This window comes from Megalops cyprinoides, chromosome 3, assembly GCF_013368585.1.
Source record: "Megalops cyprinoides isolate fMegCyp1 chromosome 3, fMegCyp1.pri, whole genome shotgun sequence".
Taxonomy (NCBI): Eukaryota; Metazoa; Chordata; class Actinopteri; order Elopiformes; family Megalopidae; genus Megalops; species Megalops cyprinoides.
Window position 1 is genome coordinate 15,888,003 of NC_050585.1, and position 26,209 is coordinate 15,914,211.

Genomic DNA, 26,209 nt, shown 5'->3' on the forward strand with positions numbered 1-26,209 from the left:
TTAAGTATAAGAGTTCTAAGTATAACATATGACTTGATGAAAAGACTCCTCCAGAGGGTGTACTCGGTGGCACACACCTCGATGTGGTTGTGGTCGGGGGGCACGGGGATGAACTGGGGCAGGCTCTTGCTGAACCACATGGTGATGTCCCGCTTCATGTTGATGGCGAAGGGCTCGAAGCCCTCCTGTAGGCCGCAGATGGCGAAGTATCGCAGGCTGCTGACATTCTGGCCCAGGTTGATCCTGCCCACCTGAGACAGTCCCAGGCTGCACACGGGGACAAAGCCTGGGGAGGCAGACAGACAGCAGCAGTGTGAATAGGCTGCATAGTAGCTGGTAGAATCCTTCCATCTTTACTCCCTCCTCTTTCTGTATTTTTGAATGTTATCAATAAGCGTTAATCTATTTATCAGCGACCCACATCAAGCGCAACTCAGCTACACAGCTTACACTGAGGTGGCAAGTATCCCATCCCCCATGTTACAGTTTTATATACTGTATTTATTTATATTTTTGCATCATTTTGCCATTTGGGGTGTACATCCTGCTCAACGTTCCAACAGCAGAGTGCTGTTCCAGCCAGGATTTGAACCTGTCTCCTCCTAGTTGCTGACCTCAACGTGCTATTACTCCAAGCTGCTGCTTCCTGTCTTTCCCTCTTCCTCTCTCTCTCTCCTCCCTGTGTCTCCCTCTTACCCTCTCCGATTTCGATGTCCTTGAAGGCCATCTCAGAGCCGGAGTCGCTGATCAGCATCTCCCCGTTGAGGGTGAACATGATGTTCTGCTCTGTCAGGTCAATCATGCAGCCCACCACGTCCCCCGGAAGCCAGATTCGGCCGAAGGGCTCGTTGCCCACGTGCCAGCGCTGAGCCTGGAGGGGGAGGGTGGCGGAGACAACAGGCCTCATTCATCAACGTGTTAATAGAAATGTTAATAAAATCGTTAATAATAATAAAAATCTTTTTTTTTTTTTTTTTGGGAGGAATGTGTATGCAACAATCATGTTGGATTCATGAAACATGCATTTTTCGAACCGTCGTTTGTATGATGATGAATCCCAACTATTCATAAACTAGATCCTTGTGCATGTTATCTGTATTTAGTATGCGCCCCAACAATCGCAAAGGATGACATTCTGTCTCCCGAGTAGCAGGTATATATGCTGCCGAAAGGGACAAACAGGAAGATATTTTCTCTGATTCAGAGAAGTAAACAATTATGACAGAAGTAAATGCATGGAAAAATATATTTCATAGTGTGAGTAATGGAGTCGAAAATGGGTGGAAAATAACCACTTTAAAAGCACTTCAACGTCTAAATCAATTTTAGATCAAAAAGTTTGTCCTTACCTTGTCAATAGACAGAAGGTATTTGGGAGTAGACTTTACAGATATAAGCCTATGGTAAAAAGGTGCACACCTATGTGCAATTTGTCCCTTTATTCAAAGATGGTTTGTTAATTCAGTGTAATTCAATACAATTCAATGCAAGTCTGAATCGTAGCCCGGGATCTCTGGCACGATTCAGACATAGGGTCCTCACGTTGTCATTCATCTCATGGCGAACGAATGAAATCTTTCATGGCCATATTATGGAGAGCACACCAGGCCAGCAACATCTCGCATAGCTCTCTGACCTGTACAAAAGCATGCCGTCTGCTGAGTCTAAACATAATCAGCAGCTTTTTTGGGACACTAATACTGCGCTGCATCACCGAGCGAGTGTGTATATGTGGTTTCATGCAACCTCCCGTAGTGTCTGCCAGTAGTGTCATCAGCCAGGGTTTCAGCACATAACTATGGAGAATAGAGAACGATTCTGATGAGGGTCGCTGGACCGAAACATTTGCTAATTAGCACAATGGCACTTCACCTGCGATTACCTTGTGTCTTACGATGGGATTTGGTCTCAGATAATAACAGGTTTTCTTTCGTATATTAGTTTGTTTCCCTAACATGACGCACCCGTAGTAAGCACTGAGTTCTGTGTTCCCGTTCATCACGTAGCCTCTGTCAACTACAGTATAATTGAATTGCATTTTTAAGTATATTTTCTGCCAAAGCTCATTTTGTTCGCATACAAACTTGATACTTGAACACTTTATTGGAATTGCAAAAAAAAAACTTCTTGCTCAAATGTGTGTGCTTGCATGTGTGGTATGAGTGGTCTGGAGCAGACGTGAAACTCATTTGTGTGCAGGAACAAATTCCAGTTAGTGAGAAACTGATGCATTCCAAAATTTCCCTCATTTTGATCTTACGCACAGCATACACACAAAAACGTGCGTTCTTCGCATGAATAGTGAATCTGGCTCAATGTCATTACAGAGGAAAGTCTTATCACTGGGGTCAGTTCTTAAAATTATTATTATGTTGTTATAAACAACTCAATTCATAAAAAAACACCATTGTGTGCCTTCCAAAGCATACATTGAAAGTACTTTTAGAAATAAATAATTTAAAAAATATCTGGCTGTATACATGGATATGTCACTCTAGAAAAGGGTGCCTGCTAAGCGAATAAATTTGATGTAATAAAAGATTATTATATAAGCAGAGGGGTTGCAGACGGTCACTCTGACTCCATCCAGCCTTGCCTTGAAGCCGTTGAAGACGTAGGCCAAGTCGTCCGCCCCCAGTTCCTTGTCGGCCCGGACACTGGGTCGAGCCCAGCCCACTCTCATCTCGCCCACCGTCACCGCCTCAAACTCAAAGTACCACTTCCCCTGGGTCACCGCGTACGACTTCTCTGCGCGGAACACACGGATCTTATCCGTGCGCATGCTGCCTGGCCCGTGGCCGCCTGTGGGAGATGGAGGGGAGACGAATGGAGCTCATAATCAGATTGCTGAAAGGGGGGTTAGAGTGTATTCGGTCAGTGTTAGTGCAGCTGTGGATCTGGAGGCCCCATTTTGGGCCTTTGCTTTGATTACTGCAATGATAGCATAATAATACACTATGACTCACTGCTCTCCTGGTCAGGGGGCTCGATGTTGTACCCGTAGCCTATAAGCGTGCGCACAGCAGCGCACACACTGTCCCGGTTGGTCTTCTTGGTTTTCTCGTCCAGTAGGTTGTAAGGCACCAGGCGGGGGTTTCGCTTGTTCACAATGTCCTGGTGGCAGAATATGAGAGTGTGAGAGGGACACAGTGCATTCATACTGTCCCAGTTGTGTTTTTATCTTATATATCAACCTAAATTTTACAATCACTCCAAACTGGCAGCCAGTTAGGAGAGAGGGTGAGGGAGTACTCTGCTAATTTGATAAAACTCTTAAAACGAGAATGAAGTTGTACTGAGAGAACTGAAATAGCATGACTGACTCCCCAAAAAGAGAAAGAGACAGAGGGATACCTGTACGATGCTGTAGGTCCACCCCTGCCTCACCCGGTCCCGTGCCCACACGTTGTGTCCATTTTCAGCCAGCCTTTCCACCAGCGTGTTCTGGTTGGGCGTCAGCTTGACATGGTTGAGGTCCAGGGGGGCAGGCTTGTACCCGTTGCTCATCACATAGCTGATTGGGTAGAGTGTGATCACATGGCTGAACCGTGAGGAGTGTGAGAGTGACTACTACAATCTACTGTCATTGGTGTGGCCTATGTGTGTGTGTGTGTGTGTGTGTGTGTGTGTGTGTGTGTAATTTTGTGAAAATCACAGGCACAATACACCAAGCTAGAGCTGTGTGAAATATCCACTCCTGCAGATGGCTTTCACAGTTTACACACAGTTTCAGCTTGAAGCATCTGCTGTGTGAGCTCATGAGCCTCAACAGCTTATGGATGCAAATGTGTTCAAGTCTCAATGAACTCTGCTGAATATCCTGATTTGCTATTTTGTACCTTAAGTTTAAACAGATGGCATTCTTAATCCACTTATCTTTCAATTACCTTTAAGGCTCATTTCATGCTCAATATCCATTCATAGCCCATCCAGTTATAGTAAGTATCAGAGGATCAACACAGGTAAAGGAGCCATGGACATTCTAAGGACGAACTTTGGTTCATAATTATGGGGTTGCATTTGAAACATGGGAGAAGGAAGGAAAAACACTACTGGTTGGTTTAAAGTTAAGAAATGTCTCTCTTTTGACGTTTGGAACTCTAGAGTGGTACTCACGTCTTGGGCAGCTTTATCCTCTTCAGATTCTCCTCTGCCTTCTCGTCACCCATACCCACATGACAGCCCAGCGCCAGCAGAGTCCTGTCCAATGACAGAGAGAGAAAGACTGAGTGACCTCTGGGGATGCCAGATCAGTTGGGCCGAGAGAGGAGGAGCGGCCCTAAACCACACTCACTTGAGGGTTTCTCCAGACATCTGTAGGTTGTAGTTCTTCTCAGGCTCTGGCAGACTCTGGAAATCAACGAGGCAGGGGTGCAGCTTCTTGTTGTCATCTCGAAACTGAGAGTAAGACGAAGCGGGGAAGAGGGACAGGACTGCCATCAGCGCTGTTATTAATACCCACAGCTGCTGTACAATTAGTGTTGCCTAGCATCAGTTTAACAGCTGCAGGAGCGGTCGCCCTGTTTTCAGCATTATAATCAGTACAGTCTGTCTCACGGCGCTCACCGGGCCGTAGGTCCAGCCCTGCTCGATGCGCGTCACAGCCCACAGCTCGTGGCTGTTCTCCGCCAGCTTCTCCCGGATGCGCTCCAGGTGAGGGGGCAGCACGATCTGAAAGGTACAGCATAGCGGTCAGCAGAGGGGCGGAAGACAGTGAGGGGTGCAGCATGTGCCCCGGGGAGGGGGGGGGGGGGGCAGAGCGGGGGTACCTGCACAGTGTCGACGGGACAGGGCGTGAAGGCGGTGTGGGAGAGGGACTGTGTGGGTCCCAGGAGGTTGCGGACGCCGTTAAAGTCATGCTTGTACTCCTTGATGGGCTCGATGCGCATCCTGTCCTTCGGCAGCAGGGCCTCGTAGCAGGGGGCGTAGCCTGGGGGCGGGAGGAACTTGAAGTCCCCATGACGCCCTCCCAGGAGGAAGCGAACCCTGAGGGACAGGGAGAACCCAAAATGACATGCATGTTTCCCACTAATCTTCATGACCACAGATATTCTACTCATTACAATCACATATTCAGCTCCTGAGTACCTTCCATCTAATTCTACAGGGTTCCAGTTGGTAACACAATGTTCTGGTGCTACGTACAGTTCTGTTTCAGACCACGACCCCTGAAGATTCTTCACAATGAACTAAGAGACAGAGTTTTCAGTGTGAAGCACACAGAGCTGAATATCTAGTTAAGTGCTATTTCCCTTTGTCCCACTCTCAAAGAGATTTTAGAACTTTTTAATCAAAGATGGGGGCATCAGCCCCACAGGTGGATAAGGAGAGTGGAGGAGTGTTCAATCATGCCACTAAAACAGAGTGTTCGGTGATCGTTTCATCACCGCGCCTCCACTGAACCAAGCACAAGATTAAATTCTAAAGACATCAATCAACCAGCTGACAGGTGGGGGAGGAAAAAGTTCTGTTTGCGTTTGATTGTAACATACACTCCTGCCAAGAAATTTGGTCAGCAAGTCATTTCACCTGTTTGTGTTTTTTCTGATAGCTGTTTCACACACTGTGGATTTTCAAACTTACTCCTGCTGCTCTACCACCTACCAGCCCACTTACAATCATCAATTCCCTTCCCTATGAAACTCCCTCCCCTCCAGTTGCAGTTGGGTATCTCAGATATTCCCCCCGACCCCACTGTCTCTGGCCGCTTACTTGATGCCTGCGGAGAAGCTGACAACAGGGAAGAAGAGGCCGTCCAGGTTGAAGTTCTCGAACATGCCCTGCACCGGGTGCCCGTTGATGCGGAAGGATATACTGGGCACGCTCAGATCCAGGCAGCAGCTGACCACGTCGTCAGCTGCCAGAATGTGCTGATTGGGCGAGGCCACCTGGCGAGGGACACGCCCTAAAGACAAGGAGGAGAGTTTTAGCTCACATGCAGGCCAATGGTGGACTGAGAGCCAAATAGGTATGACACAGAGCCCGGCTCACCTGACCACAGGTGCAGCCCGTCAAAGCCGTAGGAGTAAAGGTCGTCCCCAACGCCGTTACCGCCCCAGCCCTCACCTCCCCCAGGGTAGGGGCTGTACCCCTCAGTGAGGGCCCACCCAACACGCAGGTGAATAGCCTGAGCGGTCAGGAAGGGCTCCACATGGTCCACTATCACTTCAAAATACCACTTCTTGTACTGTGTGGACCCCTCACACGTGCCCAGGAAGATGTTTGGCCTCATGCTGGGGGCAGGTGAGAGAAGAGGGGGTAAAGACGGAGTGACAGAAGACAGAGGATTGCAGACTTCCACAGGAAACCAAAACCACTGCTTTTGGCAAATTACGTTCCACAGTGAGTCGATCATTATTAACCAAAGTGGTATTCTAATATGTCATTTGCACTCTGACATCAGATTGTGTTTTAGAAAAGGGAAGCTCATGCAGTTGGGGACTGGCTTGTCACCTGGTCACATAGTTGATGATGTTGGTTTGCAGCAGGAGATCACGACCTGGAAGCAGATTCTCCGTGATGAGGTTCTGATTGGACCTCACGGCCACCCCATTGCACACGCACAGAGAGCAGAGCACGTCCAGGACCTGAGGGGCACAAGGCAGGGGTAGTGGGTGGAGAGAGAGAACAGAGGATGAGGTGTGTGGAGTGGAGACCAGGTCCTGCACATGTTGACTCCCAACACTTCTCCAATTACAGACCTTGTGATTTCGCCCATGCTTGTCCAACAGGGATATGATGGATTTGATGTGGTTTTCCTGGATGATGTTCAAGACCTCAGGGCTCTCGATGAGAACACAGTACAACACCTCCAGAATGCCTGCGGAGGAATGCAGAACACTGATCACACTCTGAGAAGATATCAGAAGAGAAGCAACACTCAGGACAGAGCTGGGTAGTCCGTGACTAAAGCACTGAGGGCATGACCGTGGGTGTGGGTGGAGTCCATACCTGAAGAGGCCTCTAGACGGTCCAGTTTGCTGACCAGCCAGTCCAGATTATCACAGAACAGAGCACAGTTGGCCCGGTTTCCTCGAATCAGAGAGGCTTTGGAGAGACGGTGAGACACAGACAGGGAGGGAGGAAATGGTCAATGCCAGGGGCGGAGTCAATGGCTCATTGTAGAGGGGGCGAGGACCTGTAGTGGGCCCTTATAGAGCCTATTATAGGCTGTATGGAGATGCAAGACAGATCCAAGGGGGAACTTAGATTTCACCACACTTAATTGCATAAGACCATTTTTAAATACCGCAGCTCCGTCAGCAGTGACCACAATGGGAAATAAAACAAGTCAGCCGGCAATCGCCTAGTTCCTACTTTGGGACTCAAACAGAGGGTGTAATTTTTCTGTTTGTACACTTACACAAGGATACTGAACAGCGAATAAAGTTTTCTGTAACTCTCTTGTGTCCCTGCTCATTCAAAATAAATATCACGGCGAGAAACTTAGCTAGGGGTCGGTTGAAACCATTACGCCCTCGGTCTGACTTTTTATTTTTTTGCCGCGATCAAGACACACAAACAATCTTTATTCAAAATACTCAACTAAACAACAAAAATGCATGTTCAGTCAGGCGGATTGGGCCCAAGGTTGGGCCCCTTTGAAACGGGAAGAACCATGGGCCTGGGGCAGCCTCACCCTCTGCCCCCCCCCCCCCCCGCTCGCTCCGGTACAGGTCAATGCCAAAATGTGCTCAGAATAAACCTACTGTTGTTCACTCTCTGGCAGCTGATGTGGGAGTGCCTTAATGCAGTAACTGCATACATCAGTGTGCATTTAAGGAAACACATCACAGATCCTGATTAGCCTACATATGGGATTGTATTGTGCATCTGGTAATCACTTTGCCTCAATGCAGGATTTAGTTCTGGTAAAAAAGGGACAATACTCACAGAATCTGACACATTTGTTGGTGTCATAAGTAAAAACAGTGTGAGAGGACAGTGTGCATCTCTGCATGTGAGTGTGAGAGAGTTTAAGCGTGTGTGTGTGATTGTGCAAGTGTCTGTGTGAGTATGTGCATGTGCGTGCATGCCACTGCAGTATGCAAAAAGAAGGTCTTACCCAGCAGCTCATACAGCAAGTTTACAATCTCCTTCCAGGACTCAGCCGCCTCCTCACCGGCAAACTCAGAGAAGTGGGCGGCGGTGTTGTAGACGTTGAGCCGGTCGATGCAGTCCAGCACCAGAGTGATCATGCCCTGTGCAAAGCGCAGCCACACAAGCACATGGTAAACTCCCACTGATACGTGAACATAAACAAACATGAAAGCATCAGCCTGAAACAGGCGGAGTGGGTGAAGAAATGATTAAGAGATCAATTGTTTCTCTGCTACTGGCTGACTACCAAAGTGGCACATCAATGAAAGGAATTAAACTGAGATTGCCATGGGTCTTCATCAGATGCTTGGCGTGTGTGTCCGTGCTTGTATGACTGTTAGTGGTATGTCTCTGTTTGTGTATGTGACTTTGAGTGGTATTTCTGTGTGTGTGTGTGTGTGTGTGTGTGTGTGTGTGTGCGCATGCATGTACAGCGGCTGTGTGCACGCAGACCTCCTCCTGGAAGAGGTTCTGCCGGTTCTTGAGGGAGCGCAGTTTGGTCTGCTTTTCCTCGTGCTCCAGTTCCTCCTCCGGGGGGCGGAAGTAGAAGATGAGGTCCTGCAGGGAGAGCACCACGGCGTCCATGGGCAGCGCCTGGGGGGCTGGGGACTTGTTCTTCCCACTCAGGGAGTCCAGGCCTCTGTGAGGAGCCCAGACAGGAAGGCATGAGTGGAGGGGGTGAGGTACCACAATAGTGCTCCATCAGTGCTCCATATACCAGAGGGGGATTACAGGGGTGTGATTAAATGTGACCCTTATATTTTCTGGAACAAAATTTGAGTTGAAATTTGAGAGCATTGCTGTGAGCTATTAAATACTATTAAGGTAAATGTGTAACATTGTTTAAGCAGATGAAATTATCCAATGTGAACATTTCTTCTGTATGTAGTGTACTAAGCGCTAATATAATAATATATAGTACTAAAACTGTAGTAACTTCCTGTTTAAAACCTGCCTGTAAATCCAGAGGAATGCTGTCTTGTTGAGCCTTATGCAAGTCTTAAGACCAAGGAAAGAAATGCAGCACTCCACAGCCCACACTGTCTCAGATTCTATGAAGACTGCATCCTTACAATGAATGCAAACCTGTAAGGCCACAGCGGCAAATATGATGGAGATGCTCAAAGAATAATTATGGTGAGTGAAATGATCATTTTATGTTTTAATTCAGTTAAGAATAGTGCCTATGCCTCAGCATTTTAGCTCAGACGGCACCTGCAAATAGCGTTCAACAGTCATATAATTAATGTGAGTCATGTTGCTTTTGTTTTATTTAATAAAGGATTGTACAAAATAGTGAACACTTACTTACAATACTTTTTATTCCATTTGAAGCACTAAGTTAAGGACAATTCTGAATGAATGAGGAGGGAAACAGTGTTTCAAAGTTAAACATTCACTTTACCCGTTCATTTGGAACTCCGCTTTAAAAAGTCAGATTGGATGGATGAGGTTTTGTGCATCTTACTTGATGAACTGCGTGAAGAGGCCCGTGGTGCTGTAGATCATGCGGGCCGCCTGCGACTCCTCCGTCTGCGAGCGCGCCACCGTCAGGGCGTCATCCATGTGGCCCTCCTGGTGCAGGATGGCCTGGGGGAGAAAAAGGACACCTCACAGGCACGTAATCGCATCCTCACGCCGGCAGCGGTGGAGATGATCAGCGGGCCGCATCAACCAGCCACTTCCAAAAGCTTTGCTTTGCTCTTTACGCTCCATTATACTTGATTATTTAAAACGCTGCTGCTGTTTCTATAGTAACTACATTTGCCACTGTCGTTTATTTCTGCGTGTGTGTGTGTGCTGCTTGTATTCAGTCAAAATCAGATGTGACAGCACAGTGCGTTGATATCAGATGGTGGTTCTTCCAGCTGCAGCTGCCCGTTCCTCCCTGCGCTCCTGTACTCTACCTTCCTCTTCAGGGGCCCCAGGCGGGCGGACTTGGCGTCCACAGACGCGTAGGTGAGCCACAGCCCCGTGGAGACGTGCTGCACGAAGCACATGGACTCCCCGTACTTGATCTCCGGCGTGCCCATGCCCTCCACATCACGCTTCTGGGCCACCTCTGTCTTCTCCTGTTCCGGGGAAACAGAGCCGCGGCAAATAAGTGAACAATCAACCTGGAAATGAACTGCTGTTGAACAATGTCATTAAAATACACTAAAAGACAAGGGTAAGAATAGCTACCGGCCAGTTTCAGAGAACAGCTGTGGATTTTTAAGGATTTTTATACCTTCCCTGCATTTGTCAAAGCATTATTCATCTGTGTGAGGAGTAGTGTGACCTGAAGGTTCGAGTTTTGCGAATTTTGACTTGCAAGCTTAGGTTCTTATCCTGCAGGCTGGTTGGTGGGAGGTATGTGACTATACACACATTAGTTTGCTTAACAGACACCAGATAAACATTTCAGCTAAATACTTTTGGTCCTGCTGTGGTGAGTTGTGTTTTGTGTAAAGGGTAGAAAAAGAATTGATGAAGAATTGGTATATACTGAAGGTGGGGAATGGTTGTGGAGGTTGAGTCTCTTTGGCAGTTTTTTAACTCTGACCTTTGAGGCCCGGAAGCAGAAGGCAGACATTTTGGTGTTGGCCTTCTCAGGGTCTACCACCAGCAGTCCCTTCTCCTCGTCCAGGCACAGATAGCGGCCCGTGGTGATGTGGCGGACTCTGAAGGGCTGGCCCCACTTCACATGACTCCCACTCCAGCTACAGGGAGAGAGCAGGGACAAGCTTAGCCGCAGGGAACGCTGTGGGGAGAAGGAGGAAGTGAAGCCCTCCGCAGATCACGGTGCTCGGGGCCGAGCGCCAACACATACCCTATCCGCAGCGGCTCCAGTCTCCACAGCGATCGGGCATGGCTGCAGACAGCGCCCCCCTCATAGTGTGCGTTTCTGGAAGACAGCATGAGCAGCGTCATTGCTGGGCGTGGGGCGGTGAGTGCACCTGTGTGCAGGACGCTGCAGCGTTCACGCTTACCTGCGTTGGTCTTCCCCCTGGTCGGCAGCGGGGATGGCCAAGCACTCGTCCATGTGACCGTGGAAGAGCCTGATAACGTATCCTCCAGTCAGATACCCTGAGGGGATACCAGTGATGGCAGCAGGAGTCAGGAAGGTGAAAGAGGGGTGGAGAGAGAGGGCCTGGAGCACCTCAAGGGGCAAACAGCAACAGACCCCACAGTGCCACACCCAAACTGAGCTTACCCTCTGCCAGCTCACACCCGGAGCACACGGGGTTCATGTTCCACAGGGTCTGCATGAAGGAGGCATCCACCATCAGGTCCCCGCTGGCATAGGACAGATGCTGCACAGACAGACAAGGGTTTCAGCCAGGCCATGAAAACATCGGGCAGAGCTATGGACCCAGAGGCAGTACTCCAGGTAAAAGCCTTACCAGATATCTCTCCGAGGACACGCTGACCAAGATGAGGTCATCTCCTACCCTGACCTTCTCTCCTTCTGACCTTTGTTTGGATGCGGGGTGAATTGTCCACCAGCAGGCCTCCCCTAGGGGTAGAAATTTTTACTCCTCATTTGAGCTTCAGTACTATATTGCACCATGAATATAGGGCTATGGCTTCACAGTGATAAGTCTGTGCCACCCAGAGGCCTTTCACTGGTCTTGATGGTAGAGCACATACCTGTGGAATCCTCCTGCAAGCCCACATCAAAGGCCAGTTTGTCTGTGAGGGACCGGGACGTCGTCAAGCAGCTCAGGTACTGGGACACAGGGAGAAAAAGAAAACAAGAAGTTCAAAAGAAAAAAGATTCTTAAATAACTATTCATATTAGCCGCTGTAAAAGGGAATTCAATCTCCTCCTTTACCAAAATCATGTAAAACAGTACATTACCCTAGTGTATTAATTTGTTTATAATTAAACAATTAATTTTAATTTGCAATTAAATCAATTTCTAGCATATCCATATGGAATTTGGCTGAGTGTGTCTCATATAAGGTTCATGTTGCATAAAGCAATAAATATACTCATGTGTGCTCCTAAAGATGTTCTGCAGAAAGAATGATGAAGCAGGGATGTCACAGACAGACACAGGGGATTGTGGGTGATAGGACATCAGGGAGAAACAGCTTGCAAGGGCTGAGAAGGAGGGGGAGCGAGAGGTGCCCTGTGAGCTTCAGAAACAGAGAAGAGGAGTGTGGGGTGTAGAGGGAGGTGTGAAGAGTGCCCCTCACCATGCCAGAGTGGTTGTGCTTCAGCAGGATGGCATGGCCGTACAGCAGGGTGCGGTGGCCCCCTCCCTGGGATGACTAGGAGGACAGGGAGAGGAGAGGGGGGGTTACCACCACACACCAGTCACCTCAAACTTCACCACAGCCACTGGGGGCAGGAACGCGGGGCTCTGGGGACCCGGCATGTATCAAACACAAAACCCTCCTGACATGGAACTGTGGAGCGGACACTGAACATGGCAACCAGCCAAAGCAAGGAGAGGCACCAAGTCCCTGACCGTGTGGAAAACGAAACACTAACAGCCACAAACCGTACATCAATTATGAAATATGAAATTTACAGTACAGAGTTATACAGTGTTTAGAATAACACATCACATGACATGATTTGTGCGTACAATGGCTGCAGTCGTTTCTGTGACATCACATCACTATGGCAAACCACACTGCTCCACAGCTGCGACTCAGAACATATAACATAAAACAACTTACCTTTTTTATCCAAAATCCAGCAAGATTTTTAATTAAAAAAACATTATTATTATGATTATAGTGGGTATTGTTTTTGTTGTTGTTATTATTATTACTATTATTATTATTATTATTATTATTAGTTGTAATCATCAGCACTACCATGATCATTAACATTATGATTATTTCCATGAGTGAATGCAGGTTGGGTGTCTGGATTAAGCAAACCTAGTCCAGTCACAACACAGGGCAAGGCAGGTTTCTGTGCCAGGTCAGTGTGGGAGGGGACTGCTCCTCATTAGCACTGTCTGCGCAGACAGCTACTCTGCAGACTAAAGACCCACCTCTTCAGGCTGCACTTTGACTCCCAAACCTACTCATAACATTTCAATCTTTCATCTTTTATTACAGTGTGGTAGTATTTCACTTGCTGAATTTTTTCTTGCTGCGTTTCTGTGTTCAGTATGGCACTGGTTAGCACAGCACTGTTTGACAGACTGACACATATCACATATTCAGAAGTTGTCTGTTTTTTTTTTCTGGTCATACTGATTGTTTGTGCAGCCCTATTATATGCACTATTGTACAGTGCCTTTGCTTTGAAGTGGCTCTGGATAAGAGCATCTGCTATGTGGATGAGTGTCTATGTGAATGTTTTGGTGTGCATGTCCACAAGGAGCCCCTTGCAGATCCTGCCCTGCAGCTGTTGGCTTTCCTGTACTCTCAAAGGTCTTGCCATCAAGGCTGCCAGGGCTCTTAACTGGGCCAGATGCCATGCCACTCTCATCCAGACAGATTAAACCCAAGGTGTGGATTCAATCGAAAGTGCCTAGTTACAACCTCAATACCCCTGTGAAATCAACACCCTACTCAGAACATGTTTACTACCTCTTAACTAAGTATAATTATTGTATAGTATCTGCTCAGCCTAGTGGTCACAGAGATATTCTAGTTTTTTCCCGATTCACCCTTTGCATTGCATATTTGGCTTCGATTCTGAGGCTGAGCTGGTAATGGGAGGAATACGAGGCATCATCACTTTGTGATTGATTGGAGTGCGAGGGGTGCTGAAGACTGAGACAGAGTGAAAAAGAGTTAGGATTCCATGAGGTAAATGAACCAAACACAGTCCTTTCGAAAAAAGCAGGATGCCGTGTACAGAACAGGAGAGAGTGAGAGATCGTTTAACACTATGGTAACACTGTGGCATGAGGTGGCATAATTGGCATGACTTAACGCTGGCCCCAGTGTTGAGGGGCACAGACTACGCTGGAACTGAAAAGGCTCTTGGTTGTATAGAGTCTCTGGGCCGGTTCCTGAAGTGCTGAGGAAAGGATCCTTCCTAGAGTGTCACTTGAGACGCTGCTTGGGATTTCAGTTATGATAATAAGTGTGGGTGAGGTGTGTCGGGCCCCGCGAAATGCTGTTAGACATGGGGCCTTCAGCAGAAGCAGGCAATGCTGCAGCTGTGTTTCATACAGACAGCAGTCAGTAAGAGGAGGCCAACTCTAACGGCTAACCATGAGGTGAGGGGTTTGGTTTGGGGACTTTGGGAAAGGTAACAGGTAAGGAGACATGAGCAGAGACATACCCATTTGTCCAAATCGACTGCCTATGGTTGGCAGGGGGGAAGGAGGTGTAGGGAGGGGGGGTGTGGGGTCAAAAAAGAGACAAAAGTGGGTTAAGTTACACTGGTGGAGAAAGCGGAAACCTCAAACACAGAGCACTGCACACCGTACAACAGGAGGCAAGAATCTCCATTGGTTCCAGACACTTCGATCTTTGTTTTCATGTGTACATGTCTCATAACCAACCCTACATTCAATGTACAATTGTTCTGGTACAAAGCTAATTAGCTTGCAGACAAGAAAGGTTAAAAATACTTTAATAGCTATGTCTAAATAAAAGTCATTATTCTCATGATTGTCTTTATACACTTATTGTTTGTGTGTTTAAAGTTGATCTCCTGTGAGAAGCTGAGGACACCAACTGAGCCTCTATTGCTCTCTTTGTTGTGCAAAATAATAAGAATTTGCTTTCTGAAGAGAAAAAAAAAAGTCTTGCTTTCATTACCTGTTCCAAAAACAGATTGAGCCTCTAAAAACAGTCCTATATCCTCCCCAAACTGTCCTGCTGTATTCTCTGCGCTCACCCTAGCTCCCACCCCAGTCTCTCAGTCCTTGGTTCCTACCTCGTTCATCTCAGTGGTGTTGGCCAGCATCTCCTGCAGGGCGCGCACTGATAGGGACTGCTCCAGAATGAAGGAGCAGATCGCCAGGTCAGGAGGAACATTCTGGAAGGGAAACCATGATCAGTTAAGCAACCGATTAGGGGCGACGATGGGCACGTGTGGCTGTGGTGCGGCTTTGGTGTGCAGTGGTTGTGGTACCTGGGCATTGGACGTGGTCTCCAGGAAGCAGAGGCGGTTCCCGAAGCCCTCGCAGGAGAGGCACAGCTTGATCTGCTCCTTCAGGATGGACGCTGTGCACTGCAGCACCACCTGGTCATCCTGCGGACACACGGAGAGGAACGCAGTAAGGGGGGGGGCACAGTGCGGGCCGGACGTCTCAACCAAAGCAGGTCAGAAGCTGTCCCCCCAAGTCACTGTGAGGAAGCCGAGTCACACAGGAAAGCAAGAGAGACAAAACTTCCTGATATCATTTCCATTCAAACTCAATCCCTAAGCCTGTATGCTTACATGAGAACAATACCTCACACAGGCAAATGCACAAATATGCAGGCAATTCCAGCCCTGCCTGCTCGTACTCACTGGTGCCACTACACCAATAAACGTCGCCCCTCCCTTCCTGGTCCTAAATCTGTGTTACATTACATTCCCAGCTGCTACTGTCAATCTCACGTTATGTAGTCTATCTATTTGACCCCGATATTATTCTTCTTCCCTCTCTCTCTCTGTCCTCCCTCTTTCTAAAAAGTCACAGACATCTAGACTAACAATCAACGCAAGTTCTGACTTGTGTTCAACCTTTCTTCAGTTTTTTTATGAATCTTTTGATTTCAGCTTGGTTTTAGTGCAGCTGGGAGCTTTGATGCACTCCATTAATATCAAGTGTTCTAATGCCGCATTCAATAGTATTTGATCTTCTTCTGTCCTGTGGGAATGGTTGCACTGAGGTGCCATGTAGTCGGAAAACTAAAAAAGACAGTTTGATTATACTGTAGGTAGAGTACACTGGTTTTGGCTGTTCAATCAAAGATACTCAAGGTCTCAACTTACAGTGCCCCTCTGGGTCAGATGCCAGCCTTTTGCAGGGAAGCCAAGGTATTTACATCTCCATAAGCTGCACATTCATGTGCTTATTTCATATTTCACTCAAATGTAAATATGATGTTCGCCACACAGTTTTACCCCCGTGACTACAGGCCGTGTTCAAACCTGAGGCACAAGCTGTCAAAATGAACAAGGCTATTTAAAGATATAGTGTATTAGTCACTGACTGAAATGTGTAGCAGACCCAGTGCTTCACAAAGTGCCCTCTGCTTGGTCAGTATTCAGCTCCATTCTACTGATGTTTTCTCTCAATCCAAAGCCATTGTTTTAAAATCTTAAAGCCCCATCTTTATTACAAATGGAGAGACTAATTGTTGCTATTATGAGTCCCATGGCTGGCAGGTCTAGGAGCAGTTTCCACTCTCTCCCTTCCTCCTTGTGTATGCCTAAAGGAAACCTGATTTTCACTTTTCCATTACAGAACAAGCTCTTTCACACATATCAGCAAAATGACCAATCAAGAGCTCTTTCCTCTTCACTTGAAGCATTACAGAACCAATCAGCTCCCTCCATTATAACAACACAACCAATCAAATCTCTCTTATACATGTGACATCACAAGGCCAATCACCAGCTCTCTCATTTCTTTTCCATGTCTGTCACTCTTGGACATTTCAGTCACTGAGTCTTCGCATAAAGAAGTGAAGGGTGAAGGTCTGTGTAGGCCATGAAGCAGTGTCCTTTATTTTTACAAACAGCTGGGAATTCTGAGATTCCCAGCTTAGTGACTGTGTTCACATGACAGCAATGCTCAAAGATTGCTGAGCACAGGGAAGGTGCAACACATTGTCCTCTGGGAGTTATATAACCCACTCTCGTTCAATTACCTGATCATAAACGAAGCACAAGACACAGAATCCAGTCCTAAAGACCGGCCAAGTTTTCTGAAAAAGCCATCGCTTTATGTGAGCAACTTAAATTACACAGGCATGAAAATAACATCTCAAAAATGTCAAACGGGTTCCAGTGGTACCTCAAACAACATAGCTGCTTGATTTTATCTGGGGGAGCATCACAAAAGTTTTGTTTTAAAGTTTTTCAGAGCAGTTTCTTTGTCTGAGGTTTCAGGTTTGAGGCCCCCATGCATGAAGAGTCATGCGCAATACTTTTTAGAGTCAGCCTGAAAATGCAAAGGATTAACTCCCAATATAAATAGCTATACTGGTGGAGAGGAATGCATTATGTGTAGGGTGTTACAGTAATCACGCTGAATTCCACATTGACATGTACCTGTTCAAATTCCACATTTTGTCCTGCCGACTAAAAGGGGTTAAACAAATAAGTGTCCAAGCCAGCAGGCTTCCTTTATATACCGTCACAACAATTCAACCGGGAATAATACTTGATCTGACACACATGACCGTAATCCTTGCCAGGGGTAGGGTTACAGCCAAAGTAAATATAGAGAGGGCTCAAATGTAGCTGATGGTGTAGATGATGGAGGAGTTAAAATGCCAGGGCACATAAAGATGTCTGCACACACAGACAGAACTACGGTCTCCGAACTGCGGGGCAAAGCTGGTCACATGACCTTCAAGGACTTCTGACAGAGCACCTGCCCACAGCAGGTTACTCCTGTCTCTGCTGCAATGGCAGCAGAAGCTCAGATGATGGCACACGAATTGTGTCACTATGCCTGTGGGTCTGTGGGGTGGCTCAGGTGGCAGCCTCCTGCCAGAGGGCTGTAATGTTGTCTGAGCTGTCTTCACTGAGCCAGGAGCAGTGTGCATAGTGTCCGCACCATTCCTGAGCATGGGCTTAATGGGCTGCTCTCAGCAAAGGTAAATGAATACCCGCACACAGGATAGGCCAGTGTTTCCAAATCCACACCACAAACCCAGGGTCTGAACACCCAAACACCAAACACATGGCTGCACAGGGAACCTGGGGATTTTCACAACCAAAACCCGTTATACAAAATAGTGCCCTGCTGAATTCACAGCCTGCCTATTTATATGCACTAGTTCACAAACACTCATGCAAAACCAACAAATACATTGTGCTATGGTGTTCTATCTGTCCCAGCAATTTGATTGAAGTGATTGTAAAGCCACTTAACATGGATGATGGTACAGCAAACCTTATGCAATTCTATGCTGGGCGGTAAAAGTGTTTATGAATGCTTGTGTAGTGTTATATAACAGAGTTACATAGATCTTATGTGGAACCATTCACAGGAAGTGTAAAAATACTGAGAGTATAACATTTATTTAACATTTTCATACCCACATTATTTGCATATATTGAGCAGCATACAGAGGAATTACAGCACTGCAGAGTTATAGAGGACCTGAGGTTTCAATCCCACATGGGTCACTGCAGTGGTAATTCTGAGCAATATGCACCAAACCCTTTAGCAAAAATTCAACTGTACAAACAGGTCATTTTCAGCAAGCATGCTGTTGTAAAGGTGTGCAACTAGCAAACTACTAGCAAACAACTAGCAATGCCCTCGCTAGAAGGGAACCATAAAGAATCCACTGCCAGCGAAGTCAAAGGAGCCCCTTGCAATGATGCTGAAAGTGCTGAAGTGCGGGAGCTGCAGCCCACACCAATGCAGCAGTGCGCTGTCTAATCCCTCTGCCCAGCGCATGGATTGATGTTCTGCTGACAGTGGTGTTGAGAGTGAAAGAGTGAGTGGGCGGGGTGTGGGGGGGTCAATACGTGGGGGTGGCGGGGTTAGGGAGGGGGGCTCTTTTTGTGCGCCTGCAAGACTGGGGTGAAGGGCGCACCCCTTCCAGCAGGCGGGACTTCCCGCTGCTGCCGTGTCTGGATGTGAATGTCAGCGCTGTGTGATGCGTGGGGCGCCTCCAGTCAGAGGCAGTAGGTGCAGGCGAGCACCCCGCCCTAAGGCCAGGCTGGTCCCAAAGCCCCGCCTCTCGTCTGTGTCACTGACTGCCTGGCATAACTCCCCCACAGGGTGCTGCACAGCATGAGTCCTGCTGAAACGTTTGTATCATGAGCACACACTGTCATTGTGTCAGTCAATGGCAAATAGGTATACATTTGCAGAGAAGCCATTTTCCTATTGATTGCCTATGTACCTGCATCATTTTCACTGAGTTTGGGAAAAACTTTAATGTCTTGTTTCATGATAATCTCAAAGAAATGTGATGTGAAGCTAAGTTTGTTCTGGGGAACAAGAAAGAGGCCATTTATGAAAGCAGGGTATGACAAAGTATGACAGAAGAAAATCTGGGTCAGGATGTGGTGCAGGTTTCCTCAATGCTGTTTCATGTTCAGAGTAAATAATGAGTATGGTTTCCGTCAGTAGAATCCAGAATTTGGACAGTCCAATGAGATCTGGTGTGTCAAAGGCTCGAACTGTTCATTGGTGGAGAGGAATGATATTTTCTTTTCAAAATTATGTGAGAGAGAAGTAGGTGTATTCACTGTCTTGATGATAAAGAATGTAGCTACAAGCAACATAACTCGATTACGTTTTCCTGATGGCCAAACAAATCTTGGTTTTTCCTCTCTAATGCCTATTTCACTACCCTCTCTCACTGTCTCTGTCTATGTTTCTTGCTCTCTTTCTCTGATCTCCATCTCCCTCTCCTCTCAGTCCCTCTATTTTTGGAAGTTGCACCTGCCGTTCTTGCATTCCTTTGTTCTGCAGAGTGGAGGGGACATTCGCGTGACACCCTTGGAGGAGGCAGGCAGGGCACGGCTGGACACAGGGGCCCTCGTTCTGTGACCCATACAGCAGCCCTCTGCACCCAGGAGCGTGACAAGACCTGCCACACACAGGCGCCAAGCCACCATGTTCAAGAAGCCTGCCTGAAGACAACATGAACCATCCCCAAGGTCAACCACATGACAGGACATACTCATTGGCACTGATTTACGGCAATTCGCTCATCCATCCAAGATGAACGAGGGTGGAAACATTCTGTCCACATAACGGGAGCCAATGACTATCAACCCAGAACAACAGTCCATACACGCACCCATCTGAAGTTGTTCTATAGACTACAGCCTACCAAAAACAAAGTCGAGAGAATTATCCATATGCAGAGTCACTAGAAGACATACAACAAAAATGCATGGCGTGTTCCATATATAAATAAACTTGCCCAGTGTGAACAACTCAGATATCTGTACAAAATGCAGGAAGGTGTGAAATAAGTAACTACAGTATGACAGTAACATAATCTCTTTTAATAGCATGCACTGTTCCTGGGCCCTGGCTGTAACAATCAAAATCAATGATATTCAATTTCCACTAGACATTTTAGATTACATACTTTATTAATGTACCCTGAAACTAAACAAAAATGAGAGCCATGCCACGAAAGCTGATATACGGTATGATGCACATATTTCTCTGAGTGGAATGAGATGGAAAAAAACCCCACCTGAGCAAACACATGGTTATTGTGGAGACCCTCACCACAGCATGGAGTTTCCTTCTTTAATGGACAGAAATAAACAGGTGCACAATCAGGCCTGGGCTCAGACCTGTTAATCTCAGGTCTCTGTAAATATAGAACTCAGCAGTGTGGGAAATGAACACCATCGGAGGCAGTAGGGACTAGCCGGCCATTCTAACACCTCTGCACTCAGCTGGACCAAACATGTCATCGTCTGCAATGCCTGCTCACTATTATGGTGGGTCTAGCTCTTCACTGCTTCACTTACTTGATAATGCATAATACTAACATGAATAATCATGCACTCAAACAAAAGATGTGTCTACACACAGACAAAAAAATAACAAGAACTTTTTTCTCACGCTCCCACACGCACATACACTCACAAACATTTATGTTACCATGTCTAAACTCCAAACATTATTTCAAGGAAAATACTGTTAAATATTTTGTTCCACCTAAGGAGAGGTGAGAACTGTGGGCCAAAAAAAGAAATTATCATCCGAATAATTTAGCAGATGCTATCATCCAGAGGGGCTTACACAGATTACAATTATATCCTTTTATACATATGGATATTTACTGAGGCAGTTGTGGGTTAAGTATCTTGTGTGTTCAAGGGTACAGCAGCAGTGTCCCAGTAGGGAATCAAACCAGCAACCCTGTGGTTACAAGCCCTGCACGTTACAACTACACCACACTGCTGCCCAAAAAGTAAAAAAGTGATTGGAAAAGTGGAGAAAATGAGCACCAAACAGGGTCGGAGAGAGGCAAGCACAATATTGGCACCTGGATACCTGGCCTCCCAGCCTCTATTACCTGCAAAACCTAGCCATTTGACAAAACGCCACACAACACACCATCTCAAACAACACAATGAACACAACCAAACTGCAATTACACAAACGAAGTAGGACCAAAAAAAAAACACACACAGACAGTGAACATGCAAGTGTTGTAGTATTCAAGTCTAGGACTAAGATTTGAGTCTGGCTCAAGGCACAATTTTCCTCACTCATGACTGGACTTGAAGCTGAGGGTAAGTAACTTCACTACACCACTCACACCTGCTGTGGCTCAGTCGCAAACCCTTCAGTTTCACACTCACTCCCCCCCCTCCCCATGGATCCTAGAAGGCGATGTAGGACACAGCCTCCCTCTCGCTCCTCAATGTCTCTCAGAGGCTTATAGCAGCACACTATAAAAAGAAACTGCTGCTGCTACAGCAGCACCCAGCAGCTCCTAAAACACTTTTACATGTATGATTCACGCCCCAGACCCCAGGCATCACGAACCAACGATACAGAGTCTACTCATCTTCAGCGGTGCACCAAAAATCACTTCCTGCCAGGTCTATCTGAGATCTGAAGTCAATGTCATCCCTGCATGTACTACCAAGGGCTACAAGCTTCTCTCTCTGGCAAACAGAGATCCTTGAAAAGGTGCTGTTATTGTAAGGTTTGAGTCCTCTGCTTTTTTTGGCTTAGATATTGTTCTGTGGCCCCTTCTGTGTGCTGGAGGAGACAGAGTTTGAGTTGCACACTAGCAGGAGTAATGGGTGCCCAGCTATGTGCGATACGGCTGCCAATCCATTCCCATATGCTGGAGAGACCCCATATGTCAGTGTTCTGTGTGTACACTTCACATGGCTGAGTCAGCCTGTGTGTGTGTGTGTGTGTGTGTGTGTGCGTGTTTGTGTGCACGTGTGTGTGCACACGTGCACTCACACACGCAGTACCGACAAAACCTCACAAACTGGCACCATCGATGGGTTGCACTATCAATTTCCCATGCTACCTCCTCAAGGCATCAATGAATTATCAATTAATTATTAAAAGGGTGATATATTACAATACTGCTATAGCAACAGGCTGGCAAGGTGAACAGGGCTTCTACTTTGAGGGATATCAAACTGTGCGGAAAGCTGTCCAAGCTTTGGGTTACAACCCTCTGACAGCTGGGTGGCGATGCCTTTTCAGCCAACGACGTTTAGCAAAATGTATGTGGTTGTGTTGGAAAGGCAGCATCCTCCCTCTCTGCCTCCTGCTTTCAGTGATTCATTCCACTTCAGGCTGCAACTGCAGGATGGACAGCCTCTATTAAAACTCTCTCTCCCTCACCGTACCTCCCTCTCCTGTTTCCAGAAAGTTCGGAGGGATATGGGGAGAGACAGAGAGAAGGGGGGATGGAGGACTTCAACTCCAGAGATGGGAGATGGACAGCCTCCCCCCAAAAATCCCCCCATCCCATATCCAGCACCGAATTACAGTACCCACCCCACGATTGTACACTGCTGGCGAGCTAGAATGAGCTCAAATGAAGGAGCCCTCACATTGTGTAGGGAAATTCATCTGCCTCTTCAGATGAAATCTCCAGCCCGCCCTATCCCTTTGGCCAGGACCAGCACTCTGATTGGCCACAACACATCACAGTCCTGCATCATCAGAAAGAACTTGGATCTGGACTCACTCTGATTTATACAGAACTTCAAAGTCCCATGTCCAAGTCTTATTCTGTTTACTAATGCTATCATAAAGTGACATGTATTCAGTAATAAAACATCAGAAACACAAATAAAGTATGAAAACAATCCTGCTCTAAAAAAGTGAATATCCACAAAGCCAGTATCTGCTCTACTCAACTGTGACCATGCACCTCACTATCTTCGCACCAGAAGTTGTCATCTTCTGGTGACCTTTGACCTCTTGTGCGGAACCTGCATTTCACTCTCAGCACAATAACAGAGCAGTGGCATCAGGCAGCGAGAGAGCGGGGCCTAACAACCCTACAAGAATTTCCAAAAGCATTGTTGGTACGCTCTTAACAGTGGAAGGTGACATGGGGTGTACTGTGTCAAGAAGGAAAAAAAAAAAATCACACAATAGCCTCCCAAATATTTGATTCCCCCGGCTGACTGCGTATCTACAGTGGATGGCAATGACCTTTTGCTGTTATTCAAAGGCTTTATGTAGCAGCAAACTGCCTCCTGCTCTCTTCATTCCTTTCTGTAGTGCACACATCATTATGCTTGCTTGAACCTATACAAAACTATTAAAACTATTTATTTCAACAAAGAAGTGGATAAAGGAACTTTCTTTTCATCTACAGAGAGGATTTCAATCAACAGAAACACACTTCACAACAAGAAATGAAAGCCATTTATTTCTGGCCCCATCTTTGTTTTCTCATCTCTTTATGCTGTTGTTCACTGCTCTGGCCTTCCCTACACTTTTAATTGGATTGGCTTTGTCCTGTTTTGTGTCCTTACTATACGCCTCTCTGCTGTTGGTGGGGTCCCACCTGTCTGTCTGTATGTCAGTGTCAGTTGTCCCTAGACAAACAGTAGCGCGTTGCTACGTCCACCATAGTGACAAGCCTTACTGGCCTGCGGTATAAATAGATAACAATGCCACCAGCCACACCAGCCACTGTCGATCTCCGCACGGCCGGGAGTTACCAATTGAGAGAACTTTCGGGAAGCTAAACTCCGCAAGGGAAGGCTATGACTCCTCGGAGCATGAACTCTAAGCCATAAGTGGCAATTATCACTTACCAGTCAATGCAATAACACAATGGCGTCTTATCAAAAATCCCTCATAGGGTTTACCTCTGTTAGAGTTCACACAGACAGGTTTTCCAGACGGGGTCACAAAAGGAGAGAGAAATGACCACCAGAAACGGTTGGAAACTGCACAATGTACAAGAAGATTAAAATAGAGCCATTTAAAATGTAGGACAGTGCAGTTAGGTGATTTGGTTCTCCAAAGTATTCAGCAGTCACTGAACTGGGGACTCGAGTCTCTCTCTCAGCCACACACTACAGCACTACAGTGCATAGTAGCCAGAGGTAGTGGAGAAGTAAATTAGACCAATTCTGACACTAAGAGAGGCCTCAGTCTGCATCTGGCTATGGGGGTACAGGTGATGATTCTCCCAATTCCCAGCCTCTTCCAGTGCTCCTGCCAATAAACCACGGTGCTGCGCTGCACAGGTCAACTCCACTACTGCCAAAAGTAAGCATCACTCACCGTCCGCAAGAACTGAATCTCCTCCTCTCCCTCTCCTCCTTCAGCCATGCTCCCCCGGGGGCGGTCTGCAGCTCCTCAGGAGAAATCAGAAAATCCTTCCCCCCTTCTCTCTCTCTCTCTCTCTCTGTCAATTCCGTCTCTCCCACTCTCCGCTCTCACTCTCGGCGACAGTGTGTGGGTGTGCTGGAGGACGGCATGAGTCCTGTGGCTCTCTCAGCATGCGAGAGAGAGAGCGAGAGCAAAAAGGAGAGAGAGAGAGAAAGTGACGGGCAGCTCTCTCCCTCTCTACAACAGGCAAGCTGAAAAGAGGGAGGGGCAAACTTTTGTTACGAACATCTTGTCACCGCGCCACCGCCCCACCCTCCCCTCCGCATGCCCACGATGGTGTAACTGGGCTACTCCCACATGTTGACAGGTTCACCACCCCCCCACCCCCACCCCCCTGCCCCAACAACCCCCACCGCCCCTCCCCTCCCTTTGAGGCTCTATAAAAGGAAAGTGTGTGAGGAGTCCCAGGAGGTTCCCGGCATACAAACTGCACACACAGATTAATAGTAGGGAGCAGGCTGATTTAACATCTGGTCGCTCCCGAACAACACGCACCTCACAGTTTGAAGTGCTTGCACATTATCTCCAACAATATGCCATACCTCACCCTATAAATGACTATGTCTGTGTCAGGCTTGTGGTCATTGATGATGTATTAAGCACTTCAGTCAGACAGGGTCCAGAAGATGCGGGGCATGCTGTGTTGCTTCTGCCATCCTTTTCTAAACCAATCTGTTAACCGTGTTTAGACCAATGGCTACTGTCTTTTGCAAATTCCAATGTGTTGTAATACCTGCAGTAGCAGGACACCGCAGAATGAGTCACATCACAATGGGAGTTCTAAAAGTAATGCATTTAATTCCAGAACATGTCCACTGAGAAGCATGCAGAATGTGCATAACTGCAGCAGCAACACAAAGACATCTGTATAGAGCCTAGATTCTCATGTTAGTCTAAGGCTGTTGAAAGATATGTCTCAGATTTCTAATAACCTTCAAAAGCCCTGTAAGCAAAGCAATTGACCTAAAATAAAGTGACCTTTTCAGGATGCCCGAAAACACTGATCTTCCTAAAGTCCACCAGCTAAATAAGTCGGTGCAGAAACATTCCCTTGTTGTAAGGTTCCTGTCGTCTAGAAACATGAAAGGTTCCAGACCAACCGAATATGTCTAGTTACTTCTAAACCTTGAGCGCAGTGAACTGCAGTCTCATTCCTACCGCATTACAGGTAAAGCTGAGTCTATGCCTCAAAAAGCCAGATACACCAGACAAAGTGGACATGGCAGCACCATACACAGAAAACATGACAAATATGGTGTCCTGGAATTGCCATGTCACACACATTAAATGCAGTATCAGTACAACCATGCTCAATGCAAAACTAGTACAGTATGTGCAAACTGGGTTAACGTCACTATAATAAAACAGGAATATTTGAAAAAGATCAAGATATGAGCAGAAAGCTGGGAAATTAAATGTAATATTACCAAATCTGGAGCTCTATTGGTTGGCATTAAGAATTTCAAAAATTCACAAGAATATTTTGTTCAGGACACACAGTTAGAGCAAGGACAATATATATTTAAAAAAAAAAGGCATGAGTAGATTCTGTCAGAGGTGACAGATTCAACTGTGTGAAGAAGTGAAAAAGGCAAACAGGATGGTGGGGTACAGTGTACAGCAAAGAGTGTAGTGTATAAGTCAAATTGGGTTGC

General features: G+C 46.8%; 1 protein-coding gene across 1 annotated transcript in view; it reads right to left on the reverse strand.

The window, feature by feature from the left end:
• The window catches only part of LOC118774323 (ryanodine receptor 1-like), a 78,055-nt gene extending 53,369 nt beyond the window's left edge, over nt 1-24,686 (reverse strand). Inside the window, exons 1-29 of the mRNA XM_036523602.1 lie at nt 24,447-24,686; nt 15,143-15,262; nt 14,945-15,046; nt 14,345-14,365; nt 12,286-12,360; nt 11,734-11,812; nt 11,487-11,599; nt 11,297-11,396; nt 11,073-11,169; nt 10,913-10,987; nt 10,646-10,802; nt 10,008-10,172; nt 9,569-9,690; nt 8,554-8,740; nt 8,066-8,201; nt 6,952-7,047; nt 6,702-6,820; nt 6,454-6,587; nt 5,992-6,233; nt 5,713-5,905; nt 4,770-4,986; nt 4,567-4,671; nt 4,295-4,398; nt 4,117-4,200; nt 3,355-3,514; nt 2,967-3,114; nt 2,597-2,802; nt 697-871; nt 78-286 (exon numbers count right to left, since the gene is read on the reverse strand). Of these exons, the coding sequence (XP_036379495.1) occupies nt 78-286; nt 697-871; nt 2,597-2,802; nt 2,967-3,114; nt 3,355-3,514; nt 4,117-4,200; nt 4,295-4,398; nt 4,567-4,671; nt 4,770-4,986; nt 5,713-5,905; nt 5,992-6,233; nt 6,454-6,587; nt 6,702-6,820; nt 6,952-7,047; nt 8,066-8,201; nt 8,554-8,740; nt 9,569-9,690; nt 10,008-10,172; nt 10,646-10,802; nt 10,913-10,987; nt 11,073-11,169; nt 11,297-11,396; nt 11,487-11,599; nt 11,734-11,812; nt 12,286-12,360; nt 14,345-14,365; nt 14,945-15,046; nt 15,143-15,262; nt 24,447-24,494 (3,789 nt within the window). The 5' untranslated portion in view covers nt 24,495-24,686. The remainder of the gene's footprint in view (nt 1-77; nt 287-696; nt 872-2,596; nt 2,803-2,966; nt 3,115-3,354; nt 3,515-4,116; nt 4,201-4,294; nt 4,399-4,566; nt 4,672-4,769; nt 4,987-5,712; nt 5,906-5,991; nt 6,234-6,453; nt 6,588-6,701; nt 6,821-6,951; nt 7,048-8,065; nt 8,202-8,553; nt 8,741-9,568; nt 9,691-10,007; nt 10,173-10,645; nt 10,803-10,912; nt 10,988-11,072; nt 11,170-11,296; nt 11,397-11,486; nt 11,600-11,733; nt 11,813-12,285; nt 12,361-14,344; nt 14,366-14,944; nt 15,047-15,142; nt 15,263-24,446) is intronic.
• Nucleotides 24,687-26,209: the final 1,523 nt, after the last annotated feature.